Raw genomic sequence first — 22,441 nt, forward strand, 5'->3', positions numbered from 1 at the left:
AATTTAATAATAGTCGATAATCTAATGTCAATTTCAAGTACTAGCGTTCAAAACTTCGAAAATGATGAGATCATTATTTGTCTATGGGAGAGACATGGGTATTGTTAGTTTTTTCTAGTTTGTGTCTAGGTTTTAACCCCTAGTTATGTGTCGTTTGCATTTTTTTTGAAGGAAAGAAAACAGATTGAACAGAAGAGATACTCTCTTATCCGAATTTCTGATATTTGTAATCGAATAACCAAAAATGTCACTATAGATTTTTCTTTTTACTAATCTCTTCCAAATGGTAGATTACCAATGCGAAAATGTGAAAATTTATGTAAATTTCGGGCACCTTTGTATGGAACTTTTGCTTTTCGATCAATTTTATCGTATTAAATCTAATAAATCAATTCAAGTTGAATTATTGAATTCAAAAAATTTTGAATAAGAAAGTGGAACAATGTGCAAAAAAAAAACTTTCCGAAGTGGTAATTATAAAAAGTAGTCTTTTCATTTAATGTCAGGGTTATATTAAGCATACAAACATTCCACACTGAAAATGTGGATAAGAAAAAGTGTAAACGTCTTGCAGAAAATCGAATTATAAAGTAAATGCATACATTAATTACAGTGGTTTTTTTTCTTCTTCAACAAATACTGTGTCGCTAAAAATATGTGACATCGACGAATAAACGCAACAAAAGCACCCGTATTATAAATGACGACTGTTGTGTTGGTATGTCATGTTGGCGTATTTAAATTCCATGCTAAATTTGTTTGTTTTTTTTGTGCTTCATTTTAATTGGATCGATTAAAATCAATTTTATTATGGCTTCATCGAAGACGTCGTGTTCCTTTTGGTTTTATTTTTTTTTCTTGTTTTGTTTCCTCATTTTCTTATCTGAAGACGGAATAATTTTGTATTTGTGTCGTACAATCGTTTGTTTTGAAGCATATTCCATTTATTCGAATTAAAAAGTTTCTTCGTTTATTCAATGTTCCCAGTTCGAAATGCGGAACAAACTGTGTAACTCATGCGGTGTGCATGACCATGTTATGACATGTCGTATTGATTCAACAGTCAACACACAAATTTAAAACAAAATAACCGTTCATCCATCATCCGATAAATTATAGTGACTTTTCATTCGCGGCTAGATGTTCATTGACACTGAAATGTCCAGAAATTAATGCTGGCTTTTCAATCGTGTTAATTTCAGTAGATTATTTTCTTTCTTATTGATTCAGTCTTGAGCTCATTTGAAGGGTTGCAATGTTTACCATTTCTATTCTTACCGCGAGCACGGAATTGAAATTCAAACCGCACATTATAAATTGCGACCGAATTCATTTCAAATAAAAAAGAAGAAGAAGAACAAAAAAGAGAGAGACCTAATCCATTTGGTATATATCAACACTCTACTTCCTACTCTAGTGGACAAGTATTGTTGGTTTTTTTTTGTTGTTCAATGCATGCTCTTTCTTGCTTTTTGGTCTGGTCGTGGCTGTTGCTTTCCAATTTTTATACGTACGGGATTATATTTCAATTTCATATGTATGCTCAGTTGTCATCGTTTGCTTGGGCCGTTTTGCATCATCATATGAACAGGGCACAATATTTATATATGCATACAAATATCCATGCCGAGATATGAGTGAGCACAGGGAATACATAAAAATGTTCGCCGAGTAACGTGATTTATTAAAATGAAATTTTAATATTGTTTAGAAAATTTTAATGCTCTAGCATTTTACTTCTACAATAACATCGTTTCCACGGTCTTATGTTCGTCTGTACACTTTTTTCCCCATTTTATTCATTGTATTCGTCCATGTGCGCGCGCGTTTTTTTTTTCTTCTCTCGTTCAATACCGGTCGATCCGTGCATGTTTTTTTTTGTCGCCGTAAGATATGTTTACTGCACTCTCGCATAGTTTCTACAATGTACTTGTGTATTTGCCACAGCTCAATAGCCAATTTGGCATAAAAGTCTACATTTTATTAGCGTTTACAAATTGTTTGTTCTGTTTTTTTTTCTGTGTTACGTTGAAGAACCTTAATTACCGATTGATGATTGCATTTTTTGATCAATTTCACTTAATGGATTTACGTTAAATGCCATGCAACGCGTGCCATCATTTTGTTCTTTCCGTCTGATTTTCTAATACAACAACGACGAACGACAGAAGAAAGAAACTTTTTCCGCTTAAAAACTGACGCCACAGAAACATCAAATTGGTCAAATGGTTAAATGCAGACATCTTCAAAATTCACCAACTTTAATACAATGTTGTTAAATTTCGACTAATGACACGGAAATATATGTATATAATGTCTGTTTCCTTATATTTTTTTTTTCGTGTCCATTTCTTCTTAACATCAACTCGATATATTCCATTCGTTCTCAGACACACACGATTACCATTTTCTTTCGATGGATTTGTCGATGATTGCAACATTTGTAATCATTTCGACAGACTTGGTTGCAATTTTATTGCAGCAGTCACAACACACCACACATTTTGCGATTTGAAAGCCCATTAATGACTTGATTTAATATTATAACTATGAGTAAAACTTCTATATCATTTTTTTGATGAACATTTTCTGTTTAAATCACAATATCTAAAGCGTGATGCAAACATACCTTTTTTTTCGTTCTGAAACCAAGTTATTTGAATTCTCATTTGCAAAAAAGAAATTGTATACATATAATTCTGATAATAATCAACGAAATGATCCCAGCAGATCTGATATGCGAGCAAAAAGTACCGAACGAGAGAGAGAGAGAGAGAACAGGAGATAAAAAAAACTAATGAATGCAAAAAAAGAAGTATTTTGTCGAACACGCAAATTTTTATAAATAATAAAAATATATGCTTTTTTTCTCTCCCTTTGCACGACTGTGAACAAAGTGAAAATCGACAGGACGATATACGGTTCGAAGGCTGAAGAGGTTCGTTGCTCACGATGACTAAATAAAAACATTCTAATTATTTAAAATTTGCATTGTGTAACGATTGATTGGGCTGAAATGATAAGACTACTGTGGTGCATGATTTGATTTCAAAGTTCCGAAAATGCTTGTATGAGAAAAATGTACTGGAAATATTGTTATGTGTGTGTGTGTGTGTGTGTGTGTGTGTGTATGTGTTTAATTTTTCGCTTTCTGCTATACATTGCTTGACTGCATTCAGAATTTTCCAATGCAACGCGTGCGATCAAACCGCTTTGAGCAAGTCGCTTCACTTTTCTTCAATGCTCCGTTTTCATTTATTTCTCATCTCACTTTTTCAAACGTACACACATACACACTTGACCAAGAATGAATTAAAGGGCAAAAGTGTGAATACTTTTATCTTTCATGCGAATAACATCAAACAACTCAACTCAAAATTGATGATAAAATGGGGCAGTAAAAAAAATGTGTATCGTTTACGCAGATATAACTAGATGGCCGATCATGCAAACTTGATTCTTATTTTGCGTTTTTATTCGCTACTGGTTTTTATTATTGATGATGCTCGACACGACTCAAAGGAGCACATAAGTTTTTCGTTTTCTCTTTTAAATCCGAGTAACAACAACAACGAAAAAACAAACCTGAAACGACTCAACGAATCCAAATAATGGTTTGCATGCCGAAGTTTTGCAAAAATTAAGTGGTCTAAACTGCTGATTGTTGTTGTTGCTGTTGTTGTTGGTGGTATTGTTGCCATTGTTGTTGTTGTTGCAATTAATTTGTGCATGGCACGAATTTTGGGCGAAAATCATCGAAAGTTGGAATTCGTTATAAAGTCGAGAGTGTATTGAAGAAAAGGATTTTTCTAATAATTGGTGCATTGGTTTATTTGGTTCGCTTGTTCGATGCGGTTGCGTGCATATCATTAAATATCACACATTGAAATATTGACGGGAACAAGCGGTCCAAACGCATCTGGATGAATGATGCGAATCATTATTTCACTCTCTCGTCTCGATTCTGAGTATTTTATTTGTATATAAGCTCATCGGCTTGTTGTTTTTTTTTTCTCGTGACGAAATTTGATTGAAATAATTTATTCGTTATACGGAATACATAGCATTTCTTTTTTTGTTGTTAAATGCGGTTGAAATGCATTTGTTCCATGCATACTTTATTTAGTATGGTGTATTTGGCCAAAGAATTCAACAAAAAAAAGAGAAACGATTACCTTTTATACCATATATAAAAAAATCGACCAACTTTTTTTCTGCTCGATTATTTTCACTTCGATACAAGATTGTCTAGTAGATAGACAAATTAATATAAAGATGTCAGATTTGCAAAATAATATGTAGAAATGGTGTTTCACATATGAGATCAATAATTACTGACTTTTTACCGAACGAGAGGAGCAATGGACGTTTTGCTTTATTATTCTCTCTGTCTGCTTGCCGAGCGTATCAGCGATAGTCTTTTGATTGGCCACAAATATTTAAAGGTTCCTTGTTAAATTGAATTATCGATCCGTACATATACACATGATCCGTTTATTTGCAGCATTGTAAATGATCTAGTTTTTATCCATTCACAAATGGCATAAATTCAACGATGGCAAAATCATCACTTAAATTGAAATGTTGCGTCTATTATAAAAATAATTGTGAAATTTTCCAAGCAGATTATTTTCCATAAATTGTGAAACAATGTGAGATTTCATTTGTAATAATAAAATGTCTATTTCGTTGTTATATGTTAATTAAATGTATGAATGACTGAAGCGACAGCTTTCATTGTCCCGCATAAAAATGGGAATTATTCGTTTTTTGATTAGTATTTTATGGCCATCATTTATTCCAACTTATCGCATTTCATTAATACTCGGAACTAGAGAAAAGCCCGCAAAAAGTTCAATCACACATATATTCGGGTTTTTTTTGTGTCCACAGAAAAACCAATGATAATAATAAAACAGCAAAGACCTGATATAAAGAGTTTTTTTTGTTGCAATTCTACGGTCTGCTATGAAGCAAATACTTAATTTAGGGCAACGAAACATTGAAGGAGATATCTTTTAAATTTACAATTCACCGTTCCATTAATGAATGCATAAAAATAAATAAAATTATTTTCATACGAAACACATAAAAAACGAACAAAATTATTGAAACCATAATTTACAAAAGAGTGATTAACAATCTGGAATTGGTAAGACAAGCAATGAAAATCGTCAGCAGTCACCGTGTAAAGTATTTTAGTATCGAAATTTATATGGTTCAATACATATTTGTCATATACGATTTGTTGGTACGTATATTTTCCGTGCTACAGTTGAATTTTTCTTTTTTTTCTGTTCTTTTTTTGTTTTCGTTTAAATGTAATTTAATATAAAAAAAATGTAAAGTGCACACGGCGACTATATGAACCCGTATAAATGAAAATCCATAAATAATATGCCGATATGAATAAGCAAAATGTATAAAAAATAATAGCAAAATGTACGTACAGAGAAACCAAGCACCCGTTATCTATTGTGCTGTATAGGCAATCGAAATATGCTCAAGAATGGGATTTCTAGTTTTCAATCAAAGAAAACACATAGAAGTGAAACCATAAGACAATAAGTCATACGAATTTACGATTGAAAATGCAATTTTTTGTCGCTTGTCTTTGTTTCACCTCGTTTGATTTTTTTTTTCGTTTCGTTTCATTTGGCTTTGTTTTTTTATGTGTGTGAAGTAAACCTAAAATCATTGAAAATTGTAATTCCATATCAAATTATTGATTCATTCGCTTAATTACAAAAAATGGCACAGCTATACTGATAGCGGTACGTGGTCAAGGTGTGTGTGTGTGTGAATGTGTGCACTCGACAAATTACGGAAATGAGATAAAGTATTTTCAGTTATCGTAAAATACCAAATTAAAATAAAGATGATATTTAGCATTTATTCTGAGGTCTTATCTCATGCTATTGTGCATGGTGTGTATGTGTGTGTGCTTTTTTCTTGCTTCTTCTTTATTTATTTTTAACATTATTCGGCTAAGCGTACGTATATACTTTGTGCCTTTGGGATAAAATACACGAATGTTGTCATGTTTTTATTTCTACGGATGTTGTCTTTAGCCAATTAAATGATCTTTTCAGTTGGCCTAATTATTGTTGCTTCTGCACGCAATTCAATTTCAATTGACTGTCGCCCAGTGCATACATGCTTTCCGGAACACGTTTGGGCCGTGTCCACAATATTCAAGATGCCAGAGGAAAAATTATTGATCCCCTCAACAAGAAGTGCGACAAATATCAACGATATATATAAAAATTGTGTGACCATGTCGCAATTTGTGATCAAACCGACAAACCCGTATTCGTAATCGGCTACACATACATGTATGCGTAGTGAAATCGCTTTTAATTCCGATGATTACAGCTCGACTCATCTTAATGTTCCTTGATCGTTCTGTGTGTAATTGTCATTGGAATTCAAGAATTGGTCACACATACGGCAATTGTCATTACATTCCGCTACCATTGGCCACGGCTACGAAACAAAAGAAATGACTGTTACGCATTTGTATTCACTGAGAGAGAGAGAAAAAACACTGATAAATTAGTTGTTTTCACCAAAGTCAAATAATAATCGATTTGGAGAAGAAAAAAAAAGCAAAGAAAATGATAGCGAAAGAAAAAGGCATGTGCAACACAAACATTAAGTATCATTGAATTTTTTATTTGATTTCACTGCTTGAAATGGATTGTGCTTCGGATTTTGCATATTGTAGCAACTGAAAATAATTATCGGCTCACCTTCAGAAACACAAACAAAACAAATATAATAATTATCGATGCGAAACAATAGTAGCAGTGAGCAATTATTTATAGAAATTATCCAACGATTTTAATTGATAATTGCAAATTTAATTAATTTTGTGGTAAAAAAATGAATTACAATTTATGTGCATTTTTAATTATTTCAAACAATTAGTTTATATGCGTTCTGTATTTAGCGATATTGTCTATGCTGGCCCATTGTTCGACCAATTTACACAATTTTTTTTTTTTCGTTCGTTGTTATTGGCTTCTTTTATGCTGTTGCTGCTGCTGTATTTTTATTTCCACTTGTGGTTCTCCTTACATTTCGGCTTTGGCTCTAAGTTTAACAAAAAAAAATAAAATATATATATATAATTCAAACAAAGAACAGAAAACGACTTCGAAAAATAATACGCACACACCAACAACCTACATGCTCGCACGTTACGATAGAAGCACATTTGAGTTTGAAATAAATTCATGTGCGTGTCATGTGATTGATAGGAACATGTTTTTTGCTTGTTTTCAGCCTTTTCGCACGTTGGAAACTGAAAATTTCACAATGCGCGGAATATTTGACTGGCCTACGCCGGTTATTCAGTGCGAGTTGCTTTTTTTACTTTACTTTATATTATTATTATATATATACTTTTTTTTTCTTAATTTCGTTAATAACGCCGTAATTCGTATTCGTTGATTTTATCGCTTGGTTTGATATGAAACGATGAGGTTTCTCCTTCCATTTGAGCGTTGCCATGTTTATCGGTTACAATAGAAAAACAAAATTACGAGAATTTTCGTGTTCGCGTCCTATTGTTCTTACGTTTTTGCTACTGCAATATAGTTGGGCTTTTTTCTTAATGTTTCATCTGCCCTTGATACATTTGCTTTTGCTCACTTTTTGAGTATTCATCGTTTTGCTAGTTTATTGCAGTCATGATGATGAATGTGCAAGAATAAACCACAAGAAAAATGAGAAATTGCATTCTAATCGCAACAAATAACAAAAGGATGCTGTTTGCCTTTCGGTGATGAAAAATGAATGATTATTTGATAGTATTAATCGAGTAATTTAACCTTAAATATCACTGGAAATGAGGGAATCATGTAACACAATAAATCTAAGTGGGTCGTACGAAACGTGGGGATTAATACAAAATTAATTTTCCTACAAAAAGTGTCACTTTGGTACTCGTTCATTTTGTTTAATTGATATTTTTACCTTAAACATTTGAATGTCATCATTGCAATCAATTGCAATGGTCGTTGGATGCTCGACTGATATTATAATGACTTTGTTTTGGAATCAATACATAAAAATGTAAATCTTTCACTCAATAAATGCTTACTTAGACAAAGGAGAAATCAAACTTGACGGTTTCGGTACATTGTATCACTTGACGCTTTGGAACAGAGAGATAAAAAACAAAACAATCAGTGTAAAATAGCGAATATGTAAGATTAAGTTAGTTTCCATCCCCATGGACGAGGCATGAATTCAGGAACCGATGAAAAATGCGCCTAAGGACATTGCATTTTAAATGATGAGCTTTACATAATGCGCATATATATATGCATTTTAGTTAGTTTCTCATCACGGCATAGATTTTCGTTGATGGGAACTTTGTGGCTGTCCTTTATCATAATTGTGCGGTAGCGTGGAATCTTAAATTGATGTTGGATTTCATCTAAACTGAAGTTTGTGATGATTTGGTTTGTGGTGCAACGTATGTATTCCCCCCCTCTCTCATCTTCGTCATAATTCGAAAATAGATTACATTCGCCAAATTCGGAATATACCATGTGCAAAGTGTGTCTAAGCAAAATGATTTCCTTATTGAGTTGAGTATCGGTTTATTTTTATCTTCATTCGTCAAAAAAAAAATTAATAAATTAAAATGCGAAAAAGAAGAAGAAAAGTGTATAAAATCTCGTTGAATGCGAATTCATATTTAATGGCCGAGAAAATGATTGAGTTTTAGTGGATTTCTCCATAATAAATTTGATATGCGCACAAAACTCATTTGTGAAGAAATCCCGAAAACTAAACGAATACAAATACGGTGCAAATTAATTATTTTCCATTAATAACATTCACATGAATTCACATGACCAATAAATATTATTTTTGATGTGGTATGAACACGACGACGCTGGCTTTTCGCTTGTGTGGTTGCAAATAAAATATGATAGCACATTTTATATCCGTTACCAAGTTGTCGAGATTCGCATTTACCGCAAACCAATGGCACACAGTTGATCCCAGTCTCGGCCAACCAGCCACAATCAACTAAGCATCCAAATCAAGCAGTCGGCCAAACGAGCAATGGCATTGGCAACAGCATGAGGAAAGTGATTTAATATTTGAATGTGAATTATCAGATGAGCGAATAAATGAAGGTTTGAGCTGCAAATCGCTTCAAAACAATTTATAAGGAAATGATGCCCCCAAGAATACCTTTTGTGTGCACAATTAACCACACACTCAATCTAAATTCTTTTCTTCTTATTTTTTTTCAAAACGAAACGATGCAAAGTGTAAAATTTTATTTGTAATGAATCAAAATCAAGAAATCAAAAGTAAGAAAAGGTGACTGCAGTGTTATGCCTTTTGTGAAAAATGGCCGTAAAAACTCTTTAATAATGGAAAAATAAAATGAAATAAAAACAACAACAACAACAACGAACAGAAACATTGTAGTAATGCATTCAAATATTTAAATCAAATTTTCGATTCGAATGCGCCTGCTCCAGCACAGATCAACCATAGTTCATATCATTTAGTTGCCGTACAACGCAAAAGCCACATCTAAAAAAAACACATATGCAACGCAACAGTAATATAAGCACCGTTAAAGAGATTAATTACCATTTTGATTGATTACATTTTATATTATTAATATTCTCTGTGAAATGATTATCTGCGCTCAAACTGTGGCTGTAGAGACTGTACTATAACTTGAAATGATGAGCATCGAACATATATATCAGCGAATAGTTGCATTAAACGAAAATTCAAGAATCCGAATTGATGTTATTAATCGTTTCAATTGGGCGATTAAGAGTGAGCACCGGCTATATTTCAAATAGACGCTACATTCCCAATCAATTTCTTGTGCAAAAGATAAAAAGTAAACATTTTTTTAAAATGATGTGATTGTTAATTTTGTTCTTCTGCTATGTACTAAAAATGAGCTACAATATAATCTGTGTCATTTTCTAATTTCAATCAAGTGTATCAAAATGTCCTTAGTTTTTCCCAATGGACATTTGAATTGCTTAAAAAATCAATAAAATTATGTAAATTACGGCAAAAAATTGAATCGAATAAAATTAAAAAGAATTTGTTACACATTGTTGACAGATCGATTAAATGAACAAACACGTTCATTCATATTAACAAGTTGCATTTAATCAATAATATTACGATTTTGATCACAATGTAGTCACAAGCGCCTTAATATTTCAAAATAATATATATATATGTATATAATGGGTGAATTGTGATTCCAAGAGCACTGCGTTTTCTGAAAATAAGAGACATCATTAAAAATAAAATCGTGGTCATTTTAATTACACAAAGTCCACTAACTACGCACAGATGAATGCATGACCGCGAAATTGAAATCAACAAACTCTCAAATTATATCGTATTCATTGATGATGTTTATATTCGTTTGAGTGTGTTATACAGTGTATTCAAATAAAATGGTTAATATTTGCGCCGGTTTGCTGTTGTTGTTGCTGCTGCTTTTTTCGAAATCGATTTTATGTTATAAGTTTGCACACATTCATGAAATAAATTATTATTATTTCTGCAACAATGGAAACATTTTAATCATTATTGTACGTGTTTTGCGAGGTTTTTTCCTCTATAAATGACTGGCAAACGAAAGACTCGCGATCGTATCGCAATATTGACGCATTCATCACATTGTATTGTGTCGGTAAACGGTGCACACAAATCCGCAAATGAAAACACACACACACACAGTCACCGCCACAACAATCAAAACAGTAAGAGCAACTACGTACATAGTAAAATAAAATTTTATTCATAAACACAAAAATTGTGGAAGAAAAGAGGCGCAAGAGGAAAAAAAGTGTATATAAATATATATGAAATTATGAAAAGTTTTGTCGATTGGTTGCAGCATGCAAAAATGCGAATGAAAAGGGATATGGCCAAGAGAATGCAAGACGATGACGGCGCATGCATAATTCCATTTTATTTAATAATCCATAAACTTTGATTGAAATAACGCAACATTTACCACACTAAAACACCGAACAAACGGTAACGCTACGAAACCTTTGTCGCAACAGAATTTAGTGGCCACTTTCAATATGAAAGTAAAATTAAGAAAAAAAGAAAACAAATGCAAAGAATAAAATAAACGATAAAAAGTTGAGACGGGCGGATGCATGACGAATAACCAAACCTTTCAAGTGGTTACTTTGCATTGATCATATTTGGAAAATACTAAACTGTTGCTCATCACAATGTTTTTTTTTTCGACAAAATTATCGCATTTACAAGATTTCATATCGATCATCTATATAGAAACATTTGTTGTGGCAAATTCATCCATTATCGGGCATATGTTGACGGTCAATATTGGGGTCGGATTTGAGTGTAGTTTCAGTCATTTTCAACGTCGCAATGGAAAGAAAAAAGAGAAAAAATAAACTCAGTTACTAAGTATGAATCAACATCAATATACTATCGGTTCAGTTCAATAAATGATACTCACCTACGGGTTATTTTATATACCGAACTGCCCGTACTTCGGTCAAGGCCACAAAACTCAAGCCCAGCATAGTAACAAAACGTTACAATAATATTATTTAAAAAGAAATCTTAATGCTACATGTAATTAAAACTGGTCGTCATCGGAAACATCGAGAACATAAACGTAGTCCTCATCGTCACTGGAATCCTCATCGTCAGCTGCTTGATTTTGTACGGCAGCATTTTGATTCTGTGGTCTCAATAGTTGCGGATGAATGTCCAATCCCAATACCGTACAAAGACCTAAAAACAAAATCGTAAACAACAAATTGTTAGCCAAAACATTCTTAAACATTTTTGATTTCAGTGATATTTTTTCACCTTTGTACATGATGTTCTTGGCTGCAACGATATCCCGGTGCCAAACAGTTTTCAATTGAAATGGAGCTCGATCATCTTTCCAAATGCCAGTGTTTAGTTGCCAGTTTTTGAAACATACTTGAAGTTTTGACACTAAACCATCTGAATCCATTGGAATATGATCTGGGTTGGCTGCATTCAATCGATTAACAAAATCAACTGCATATTTACGCAATTGTTGGTACACTCGGTTGCTTTTCATGGTGATAATCACGTTCGGTAAATTCCATTGCGATGACTCATCTTCACTTGGAATACAATGCTGACAAACTTTGTATCGATCGCTTTTGGTTCGTCGATCGAATGGCCGGAAACATTTTGCACAAGTTTGCGATGTATTGTATTCGTCGACCAATCGTACAATACAATTTCCCAACTTCTTGAAACTGTTCAATAGTCGTCGTAATCCCGGGCATCGCAATCGCTTTTTAATACCAATTGGTGAGTTTGGAGCTATTTGAGCTGCACCAATAAAAACGAGCGCCGACTTTTTTTTCGTCAGTGATGCCGCGATTTTGTCACTGGCCCGATTCTCTTCGATGTATTTATCGAGACGGAGTCGAATGAACTTTCGTGTTGTGTACACCGCCATAGCTGGTTTCATCATTTTCACATAATAAGCAATGTAACACATCCAATGTGAACGTCCTTTCGGCGATGGAAAAAATGCATAGCGTTTATAGTCGAGCTCCCGTTGTTTTTGCAACAATTCAGTCCATTGATCGGATTTACGCTTGCGTTTGCCATATTTCGCTTTGAAATGATATTTTGGACCATCAATTGTGATTTTTTCCTGAGATTTACGAACAAAAAATCATAGAAGTAAACAAATGATAAATAAAGAATGAATTTATTGTTTCTTACCTCGTTGCCGGATCGAACGTGTTTGCGAACGGTGGCGTTCCATGTACGAACTCCTGGATCGATTCCAAGCACATAATCAAACTCAAAGTTATTGTACTTCTCTTTGATGGTGTTGTTATCAAGTTCTGGTCTATTGCGTTCAGGCTTCACGAAACATAACGAAACTGCCACACTATCAGTTGCCACAGCAAAATCGAATTCCTTACCATTTCCAAGTTTTGAAATTTTTGGCAGGTCAAATATTAAATCCCAATAGATAGCTGGATTGCTATCGTATTCAGTTTTTTCAATGTTTATTGGCTGACCGCGTTTTCCTTTTGCCAATTTCAATGCTCCAAATTTTCTCGCAATCAAATAAAAAAGATGGATATCGATGCGGATATGTTTCATATCGAAATCGTGGACTGGAATTACTAAGAAATTCTTTATTTTTGGCAGGAGTGGAGTGGTCGGCATGACATTGTTGTTCGGATCGCGTCGATATTGGAACCAGTGTTGTTTTAACATTTCATATTTCGCGTGAAAATCGAAAATTTGTCGCTGAATGTTTATAAATATTGGAATGGTTTGGAACCAGCGATCACGAATGAGATTCTGGAAGTGTACATTGATTGGCAATCCAATGCCTGCTGCTTCGTTTAATAGAAGATCGATGTTCGCGTTTCTCTCGACTCTACTCTGGAACATTACGATCTTCGTCGCACGTTTTACATCCAATTCAGTGATGAGATTTCCTTGTCGATTCAAATTCAGTTCGTAGCGCTTTAGCGTGAAAAATTTCTTGATGCGACTGAATGCCCATACTCTGATGTTATTTTTCACGTTTGTTATGTACTGAGTGATGAGATGATTGAATGCGTTCCCCATGCCCTCGCGAGCTGGCCAATTTTCTGGACGAAGAAAATCAGGACATGCTTGCTCCACAGTTCGTCGAAATGCAAGCGGTAATTTGTGGTAATTTTCTTGTAATACCGAGGTGAAACATTCACCAATTACACCATTCACGTATTTATTGAATTCATCATTCGTGCATTCATCGGATTCGCCTTTAAAAAATCGAACATTTTCATCGTCAAAGGCTTTGTTTGCTTTGAACAAAAACAGTAATGACGCCAGAGTCGTAATCATTGTGGCCGAAAGGCACCAGTATGTGACCTGATCGATGAATGGTGCACGATACTCTTCCCGCAGCACTTGATTTAGAGTCATCTTCAACGACGTACTGCGCCCATTCTTGGCTCTCTTTCTTCTCATCGTGACAGATCTATTGTACAAAAATTGAAGAAAAAAATACACCAAATATAGCGTAGATCACAAACACAATAAGATATAAACACTTCTATCACAAATTAAATGAAACAGTAATGAAGAACGCATTATAAATATCACCTCTTACCTCAACAAAGTGACTCTGTATTCTAAATCGAATGATGAAATTTATTTCCAATGTGACATCAAATATTTTGCCGATCGAAATGTTGTTGGAATATTCACAGTTAATTTTATCAACACTCTGTTATTTCGAAATTAAAACAAAGACAGTCACAAAAACAACTGTGAATATATCCATTCGCCAGCGAACAGCATTCCAAACACATAAAATCGTTTTTGAAATGACAATAAAACCAATTGATCGCCCAAACCACGCTTCAAACACTCTCATATAATTCTCAAGAAATCCTGTTGAAAACAAAACAAAGTTTTATTGTAAACAAAATCGGTTGGTGCAAAAGTTGTTTATACTAACTACTGGATTTGGTTTGACACATATACACCGCGCGGATAGAAAAATGTCAGAAAGATGTCAGTTGCATTTCGAAAATTCAAAATAATAATTCCACAAATAAAGAAAAATAAATTTAATGAATGACTAGTAAAAGAGTTCTTCTGCAGAGTTTTATTTATTTCTTTCCGAATAAATTGTTTATTTTTTTATTTGAGCGTAAGATTTAGATTTTCAATATAAAACTTAATGTATTGGGTTGTGTTCACATTATGTTGTCAAATGAAATATTATTGGAAGTGAAAGAAACAAGTGGATCCATTCCATTGGAATTCGTGGAAACTATGCATATAATCTCCGTTCCATTTTACACGAAAATGACCACCAGAATGGGCCAAAACGTTACATTTTTCAACGTTAGAATGTACTAAAAACATTACAAATTTGTTTGCTGGGATACTTATTTCAGAATAGCTAAACATTTTGATCGAAAATCTACGATAGAGTGAGAATGCATCAATCATCAAATTATTTTCAATTCTATTTTTAACGATTTGTATCAACGTTTTCAAATTCGATTCAATAATCCACATGCACAATGTACGTGGTATGAATTGTTGGGTCAAACAAAAGAAAAAGAGCAAAAGTTTTTTGTTCTTTTTTTATTATTATTTTCGCAGCTATTCTTATTTCCATTGTAATATGAAAATAATCTTTCAATTATTATCGAAGAGATCGTTCCAATTAATCAATGAATAATCATCACGTCATTTACTCGGTAAACGAAGGTTTCAAAACAAAAACCATACACAGTACACACATACAAATTGAAAATACAAACAAATAAATGAATTATGTCGTACATTTGCCCCAAACATATATATGGATACAACGAACTCTCACTTCACACTTACATGGCATCCGAATTAGGTTGGTTGGTTTTTTCATTTATCGATTACGGTTTTTTTTCTTCATATGGTTAAAGTGCACAGCTAATACAAAATTTAAGGTCATGCAATCAATTATTGAGTATTTGTGTAGTTATTATTTAAATTACGTATAAAGATGTGTTTTTTTTTTTAAATATTTGCATGGACATTAAATATTCCTGGGATCACTCAAAAACGAACTAGCCTATCGTGATCACGTCAACAGGGTACTACAATATCAAAACGAAAAGTGCGATGTGGAACCTCAAATTGTAGCAAAAAATAATCGCGCATTTATGGTTCGTTTAAATTTTGAACTTTAAAACATTATCATGTCAAAAACATTTAAAATAATAAATATTTTTTTTACTGAAATGTAAAATGGTGCGCATTTTTTGGATACACTTTCGTCAGTTTCCATCGAAGAAAAAAAAATCCCGAAAAATGAAAAAACCTTTCAAAACGGTGAACTTTTTCCAACTTAATCGAATCGATATGCACATTTTTACTCTGAAGTTCGCATTTATATGATGTTGCGTCGTGTGGAGAATGCCAATACATAGCCAGTACGTGGGTAATCATCGTTGTTTATGTATTGTGGTGATTAATCGCGTACATAATTTGACTATAAGAATGGTTAATGGACGCATAATTTGGTGTCGCAGCATGAAAACGATGGGAGATCGGAACCAAATGTTTGCTCATATCGAATTTATGATGTGTTATAATTGCTATAGGTACGATGTCGGTATCAACAATGACAAACAAAACGGAAAACGATCAAACTTACACATGGGCTCAGAATGAAAGAGCAAGAATTGACTCAAGTCTGATTTCCAATGAAATCGTCGATGTTTCACGTTCAGTTGATTCCTATTATGATCATTTCTAAATCACACTTTAGTGCCAACATCATCTTGTTGCAATTTTTTTCTATCTAAAAAAACGAAGTAACAAAGATTGAACGATCTTGTTTAATGGTCACAATATTACGTTAGTGAACGAAATGGGAATAAAAGTGTCATAAAGTTTCTTATTTTTTTCAATATCAATTTGAATCAAAAGAATTACCAAAAGATGTATCGAATCGATTGCTGGAAAATTATCAGATATGTAAAAAAAACATTACGTTTTTTGAACGTAACACATTCAACATTTATTGCGACGACGTCGAGTGCAATTGTAATATGCTATTTTTGAATTGAACATTTAAAATTTATCGATTACAATATTGAACAACACGAAAACATGCATAAACACAAATACCGATTTATCATTTCGTGGGACAAAGATGTCGGTTTTGTGTGTGGTGCAACGAAAATGAAAAGAGAAAAAGAGAGGTAAGCGAAGGAGATACAGGAACGAAAAAAACGGGCAAATAAATCAGTTGTGATTTGGCTGAAATGAAGAGGTTATTATCGAAGACATTCGAGCGCCACACCATGTCATTCAAGGCAATTAATCGTATACATATGCACGTAGGTATTCTGTTTATTTTGTATTATTTGTGGCAAATATATACAACATTTGCATTGAGTACGATCATTTGGATATTGACGCGATCTTCAATAAACCCAAAGCGAAAATGGTGATAAAATGTGCTTTACGTTTATGCCATTTATCGATTATGTGTGAGAAAGCTCACGCATGACCAACTGATAAATCTATCTAATATTTCCGCTTTAAAATCGCATAATATAATATCAGACCAACTATTTTGTTTTGCGGCATACGTCTGTGTGGAAGTGTCGGATGATATAAAAAAGATATGATGTGGGCAATTTTCATATACATTTGTCTCTCACCTTCCAATTGAATCATTAGTTTCTTTTTTCTGTTCTAAAATAAATAAAGGTGTATTTTATCAACATTGGTGTGTCACATCACATTCAATTCTCTTTTTATTTTCAACGCAATTGCGCTTTTATTCGTCCGCCACACACTAAAGCCATTCCACAGTTTGGACAAAAATTTCAAATCATCACACGTGATGACTAATTGAATTTCACTTTAACCGACTAAGTTTAATTCCCTTTTATGAATAGAGAGAGAGAGGGCTTACGATATAAATGAACGCCCATTGCGATGCGGTCAGACACTTGAATCGTTTCTTACTTCAGGGCTTAAACATACAATTACCTCATAATTGATTCAACATTTTACATAGCAATTAATACAGGCGGTCGTTTTTTTTCCACATGGGGACTTTCTTTCTCTCTTCGGTTTTAGTTGAACTGATCTCTCATTTTGGTTTTGAACGAGTTTCGTATTAATTTGTTAGCAAACTGTCTGGATATTCACACTTTCATATACCACGTACACATTTGATCGCTATATAGTTTTTTTTTTTTTAATTTGAGAAAAGTCTTTAAATTTAAATTAAGATGTTTTTTTCGAAAAGAATGAAACGAAATGCCAAAACCATTGATTCCAATCCATGTACATTTTTTTCCTAAACGTTCCATGTTTGGACTTGTGTTGAATGCGTACATTCAGCGAGGTAAACGATGTCGCTTTCTAACTTCGTTTACATTTAAGTTTGACATTTTTACTAACATTTACCATAACCATTTTTATGGCGATTAACAACATTGTAGCTTAACATCGCTTCCCGGTGAAATATTATAATTTCTGTCGATTTTTTTTTGCTCATTTTTCAAAATTTCTTCAAGCAAATACTATAACAAAATACATAATATTTATAAAACGTCTGCTGCTGAATATTATTTATCACTTACTTTATCGCATAAATCGATACAATGTTGTAAAAAATACATTTTTATAAATATTATTTTTTCGGTCCGTTTGGATTCAGATCTTCTTCCTTCGGTAAACTGTATTTGTTTTTGTATTCTGGATGACACATTGATGCGTAATTAATGTAACCATTTTATTTGTTTTTTTTTTTTTTGTTTTTCAAATATTTTTAATTGTTATTCAGAGAGTTGAAACTATACATTTAGAAAACAAAATCGTTACATCTTTTCGTAAGAGCATATAAGTGATCGGTTGAAATGTGTCTGGGTCGCGATTATAATAAGTGCTTGATGCCTAGCTAAGCAACGGCAATTAAAACATTAAAACCAAACCCAAGAAGAGAGCGAGAGAGTATAGAGTAAGAGTGCCGCGAATGTACAGTCTGTAACCGAATCAGAACAAAAGTAATTCAAGCGGCGAAACCGTCGAAAACATAAATAAACTTGAGAAAATTAAAGTGGAAATAAACGAGAAATAAAAATTGTACATCGCCAACAATTTCTGAGAAAAGTCGTAAAAGCCAAAAATACAAAATGCATGAAATTATTTTAATATAAAATGAATAATTTAATCCGGTCATATAGACCGACACTATTCGCTCGAAACCCCGGCGAATGAGAAACATAAATCGTCCGAACTAATAAAATTCAAAGCAAAAATATCTCAAAGTTTGTTTCTAAAAACTAATAATCGTCATCGTCAAGCGCTGCCACTACGCAACAGTAGCTCTCGATTTTATATGCGACCATTCAGAGTAAATCTTTTTTTTTTCTCTCTCTCTCTTCTTTCCTTTCGTTTTAATATTTGTTTCGAAATGCATTTAATTTTGCAGAAAACCAATTTTTATATGCGCAAACATGCACAAAAAAGAAACGCACATCAGACATCAAAACTGATCGCACAAATCTGAATTGATTGGTTATTGTTTTTTTTAACATATAAATGAAAGGACCCATTGGATTGAACTGACAGAAGCAAATTATCAAGACTTATGCTACTTAAATTTTTTGCTACATTGTATCTTCATTCATTTTATATCCAATTTTTACATTGTAACGATAATGGCCAATAATTATCTGTCAACTCTTTCGTATTTGATTGATTTTTTGTTGCACAAAACTTTAAGTTAACAGAGATACAAAAGTAGAATTTAACTTCAATATCTGGGTTGTGGACATGAAATCAAGTCTTGATTGTCGATCTGTGAGTTCATCTTCATTTTGTTTTTATTACACATCATTTTTGCGTCCTTTGCCCTTTTTCGTCAATGCGAATCCTTCTAAAAGAGAAGTTTATTTCCATTTGGGTTATTTTCAGTCCTTTTGTTACACATTTGATGTCGTTTCAGTTAAATGTGCTTTCTCAGCCGCACTATGCATGTGTGTGTGTAAATATCTGGGGGATGATCAAGAAGTGTACATAGATTGGGTAATTATTTTCAGAGGTGCCGCTTAAATTCATCAAGCTGAATGATAAGACTTGAAATCAATTTTATGTTCATTTTTAGGACTTAAATTTTAACGCAACGAATTAAGACTTAAAATACTAGACTCAAATCTTAAAAATAAACAAAAAATTGATTTCAGTCTTAAAATCATTTAGCTTGATAAATTTAAGCGACGCTAACCCCTGATTATTTTACATAATAATCTCATTATTCAAGTATAATTTGGCAATACACCAAGTCTTTATGTTGAGTATCATGAGTATGAAGGTACTACGCCTATGAAGTATGTTCATAAAAATGGTGTTTATGAAAATTGGTTCAGCCCCTGTAATATGGCACAATTTCTGCGAATAAAACGCAATGTTTAATGATTTGAATCATACGATGCATGCACAAATATTTGTTGAATCGAAAAAACATGACAACGACAACATGTACAGACAAATGTATTAATATGGCTCTAATATATCTTATTTTTGGTCCGTCATTTGCGTACGATATTCCACATTACATTTGTGCACATATTCGTGAATGATTCGTTGATGCTCATAACTTCATGATGAGACACACATCGTACATAAGCGCACACCAAAACATAACGGTTTGCTTTACATCTGCCTATAAATAATTTAATTTCACTTTGAAATGTTTTACTCTCTCTCTCTCTCTCACTCACTCTATGTCGTGCGCTCATACATACACCGTGCTCATTCAGTTCCTGAAGCGAACTGTTTTCGTTTTGGTTATTTTGTTCAAGGTTTCAAAACATGAATGACAGTTAATTGCTTTCCTTGTGTGATATTTTTGCTTTTATAAAAAAACGCGTCAAAAAATGTGTATGGTGTACTATTGCCAAGTGAGTAAAACGACCCGACCCAAGTGCACAAAATAAAATCTCAAAACAAAAAACTTAAATAAAGAGGAATATGAATGATGAATGATGTTAATGGATGCGTAATTAAAACATTATTTTCATAAATAAATCAAGTTGGTCAAGGGAGAGCCATCGGGCTCTGGGGACATTTTTAATTGTGATCTCAATAAAAAGAAGCGTTTTCTTTGATCAAATTCTGCGATTTTAGTTTTCAAAGTTCAAACATTTGCTCAAAATGATTGAAATCAATAAATTTCAACGAAAATGTTCTTTATCGTTTTTTCGAGAAAAATATGAAATTACGAGCGAGACATACTAATGCAAAAATTTACGTTTGTAAAAAGTTACACAACCAAAATTCGTATGCCTTTTCTTTATCTAAACAAAGGCGAGAGTTTAAACATCTATGGCGCGTTGATATTCTTACACTTTATCAGCAATGTCATTGCATTGAAAATAATGAAAAAATAGCATTGAAATTAGAATATTTTCAGACCAAATCGGAACCAATAAATAACAAATGTCGTTTAGTTAAAAGCATTCATTCGTCGTTCGCGTGAAGACGGCAATATATTGCGTTCGATCAATGTATTGCATAATTGGCAAGTAATTAATAGTGTGTGTCAACATTTCATTTATCAAAAACGAATGCAATTCTGCCACTTACCATACTGTTCCATTTCTTTTTTCGTCTCTTTTTTTTATCATCATGCATAGACAGTCAAGTGAGTCTGGGTTCAGGTCGTACAAATAAACTCGGTGTAAATATTTAAAATGTAATATGTTTCAAATTGAAGCATTTATAAGATGTCTCTGAATGATTTTGTTATGGTGTTAATCACATTTGCACCGCATCCAAATCGAGGCATGAGGATGAATGATGCGATACAAATAAAATAAGTGTTACAATATTGGCGGCACCAGCAACGGTCACCGGTTCACTTTATGATGAAACTTCGAAATAAAGAGACTTTTCATTAAAATTTCGTGCCACAATAATGGTTCGTTTTTTATAGAGATGGAAAGCGAAATAGAGTATAAACGTAGCATTATGTGTTTATATTTGGATGGTATTCGAGAAATCAAAGGGGTTTTGCCATGTCATTTATATATATTAAAACAGAAAAACTAAGAAAATATCAAAATCCATTAATCATTTTGTCGCTTATATTCTATTTGTACACTTAAATAGGAATGTAATTCGCATACGCTACGGGTGCGAAACCGGAAAAATTGACGGTCTGCAACGAGTATGGTATGCGATGCAGAAGGAGCGAGAGAGGGAGATCCATTTAAACAATCAAATCGAACAACAACACATACACACCGTTTCAAACATACGCAATGAACATACGAAAACAAAAAAAAAACTATCAGCTGTACGAGAGAGCAGAAAAAAAGAGAAAAATCCGTAAAAAGGACATGTAAGACAACATGTACGACACCACTTTGCTGAGTCCATTCTCATTGCATTATTATTATACTTGGCTACAGCGCGTGATCATGGCTTGTGAACAAATTGAAAAAGAAGATACAACGAGAAAAAAAAATTCAAATAATTAACATTACTAATTGTTCGTCAATCTTTTAATGTGAGAATAACCCATTGAGTGGACGTGTTCAATGGTGGAACATTAATTTCTATAATAAAACACTGTATAATTTTATTTAAGACATGGGCGCGCGAGCGCGGTTTCCGCAAATCGAATTCACGATGAGACGAATAAAACGTTCAAAGTACAAAAACAAAACAGATCACAACAACACAACAAGCAAAGAAGAAGAAGACGAGAAGAAAAAAAACAAACACCCAGCGAGAAACCAAAATGGCTATAAAAACGAAGGTATTTTCAAAAATGAAATCCATTTCATATGTTCGAATGCATTTAGAATTGCATTCGCGCGCAAAAGGAAGAGGGAATATAATTCAAATTATG

The 22,441-nt window shown here is 33.1% G+C and overlaps 1 protein-coding gene across 2 annotated transcripts; it reads right to left on the bottom strand.

The window, feature by feature from the left end:
- Positions 1–11,339: 11,339 nt before the first annotated feature.
- LOC116337535 lies at positions 11,340–13,183 on the bottom strand. Of its 2 annotated transcripts, none has more exons than XM_031762180.1 (3): positions 12,775–13,183; positions 11,872–12,703; positions 11,340–11,709 (listed from the first exon to the last, which is right to left on the bottom strand). In XM_031762180.1, the coding sequence occupies exons 1-3, from the start codon at positions 13,162–13,164 to the stop codon at positions 11,636–11,638; spliced, it is 1,296 nt and encodes a 431-aa protein (XP_031618040.1). In that variant the 5' UTR covers positions 13,165–13,183; the 3' UTR covers positions 11,340–11,635. The 2 variants fall into 2 exon arrangements, with proteins under 2 accessions (XP_031618040.1, XP_031618039.1); XM_031762179.1 differs by having other exon boundaries at positions 11,340–11,793.
- Between the last annotated feature and the right edge of the window lie 9,258 nt (positions 13,184–22,441).

The sequence above is a fragment of the Contarinia nasturtii genome, unplaced genomic scaffold (genome assembly GCF_009176525.2).
Source record: "Contarinia nasturtii isolate CC-2019 unplaced genomic scaffold, AAFC_CNas_1.1 Cnas_scaffold_285, whole genome shotgun sequence".
In the NCBI taxonomy this organism is placed as follows: Eukaryota; Metazoa; Arthropoda; class Insecta; order Diptera; family Cecidomyiidae; genus Contarinia; species Contarinia nasturtii.

Coding starts and splice junctions, on each gene's coding strand:
- LOC116337535 (XM_031762179.1), bottom strand. CDS start 13,164: ATGAAACATATCCGCATCGATATCCATCTTTTTTATTTGATTGCGAGA. Junction 12,704..12,774: donor ACGTTCGATCCGGCAACGAG/GTAAGAAACAAT, acceptor CGTAAATCTCAG/GAAAAAATCACAATTGATGG. Junction 11,794..11,871: donor CAAGAACATCATGTACAAAG/GTGAAAAAATAT, acceptor TTTTGTTTTTAG/GTCTTTGTACGGTATTGGGA.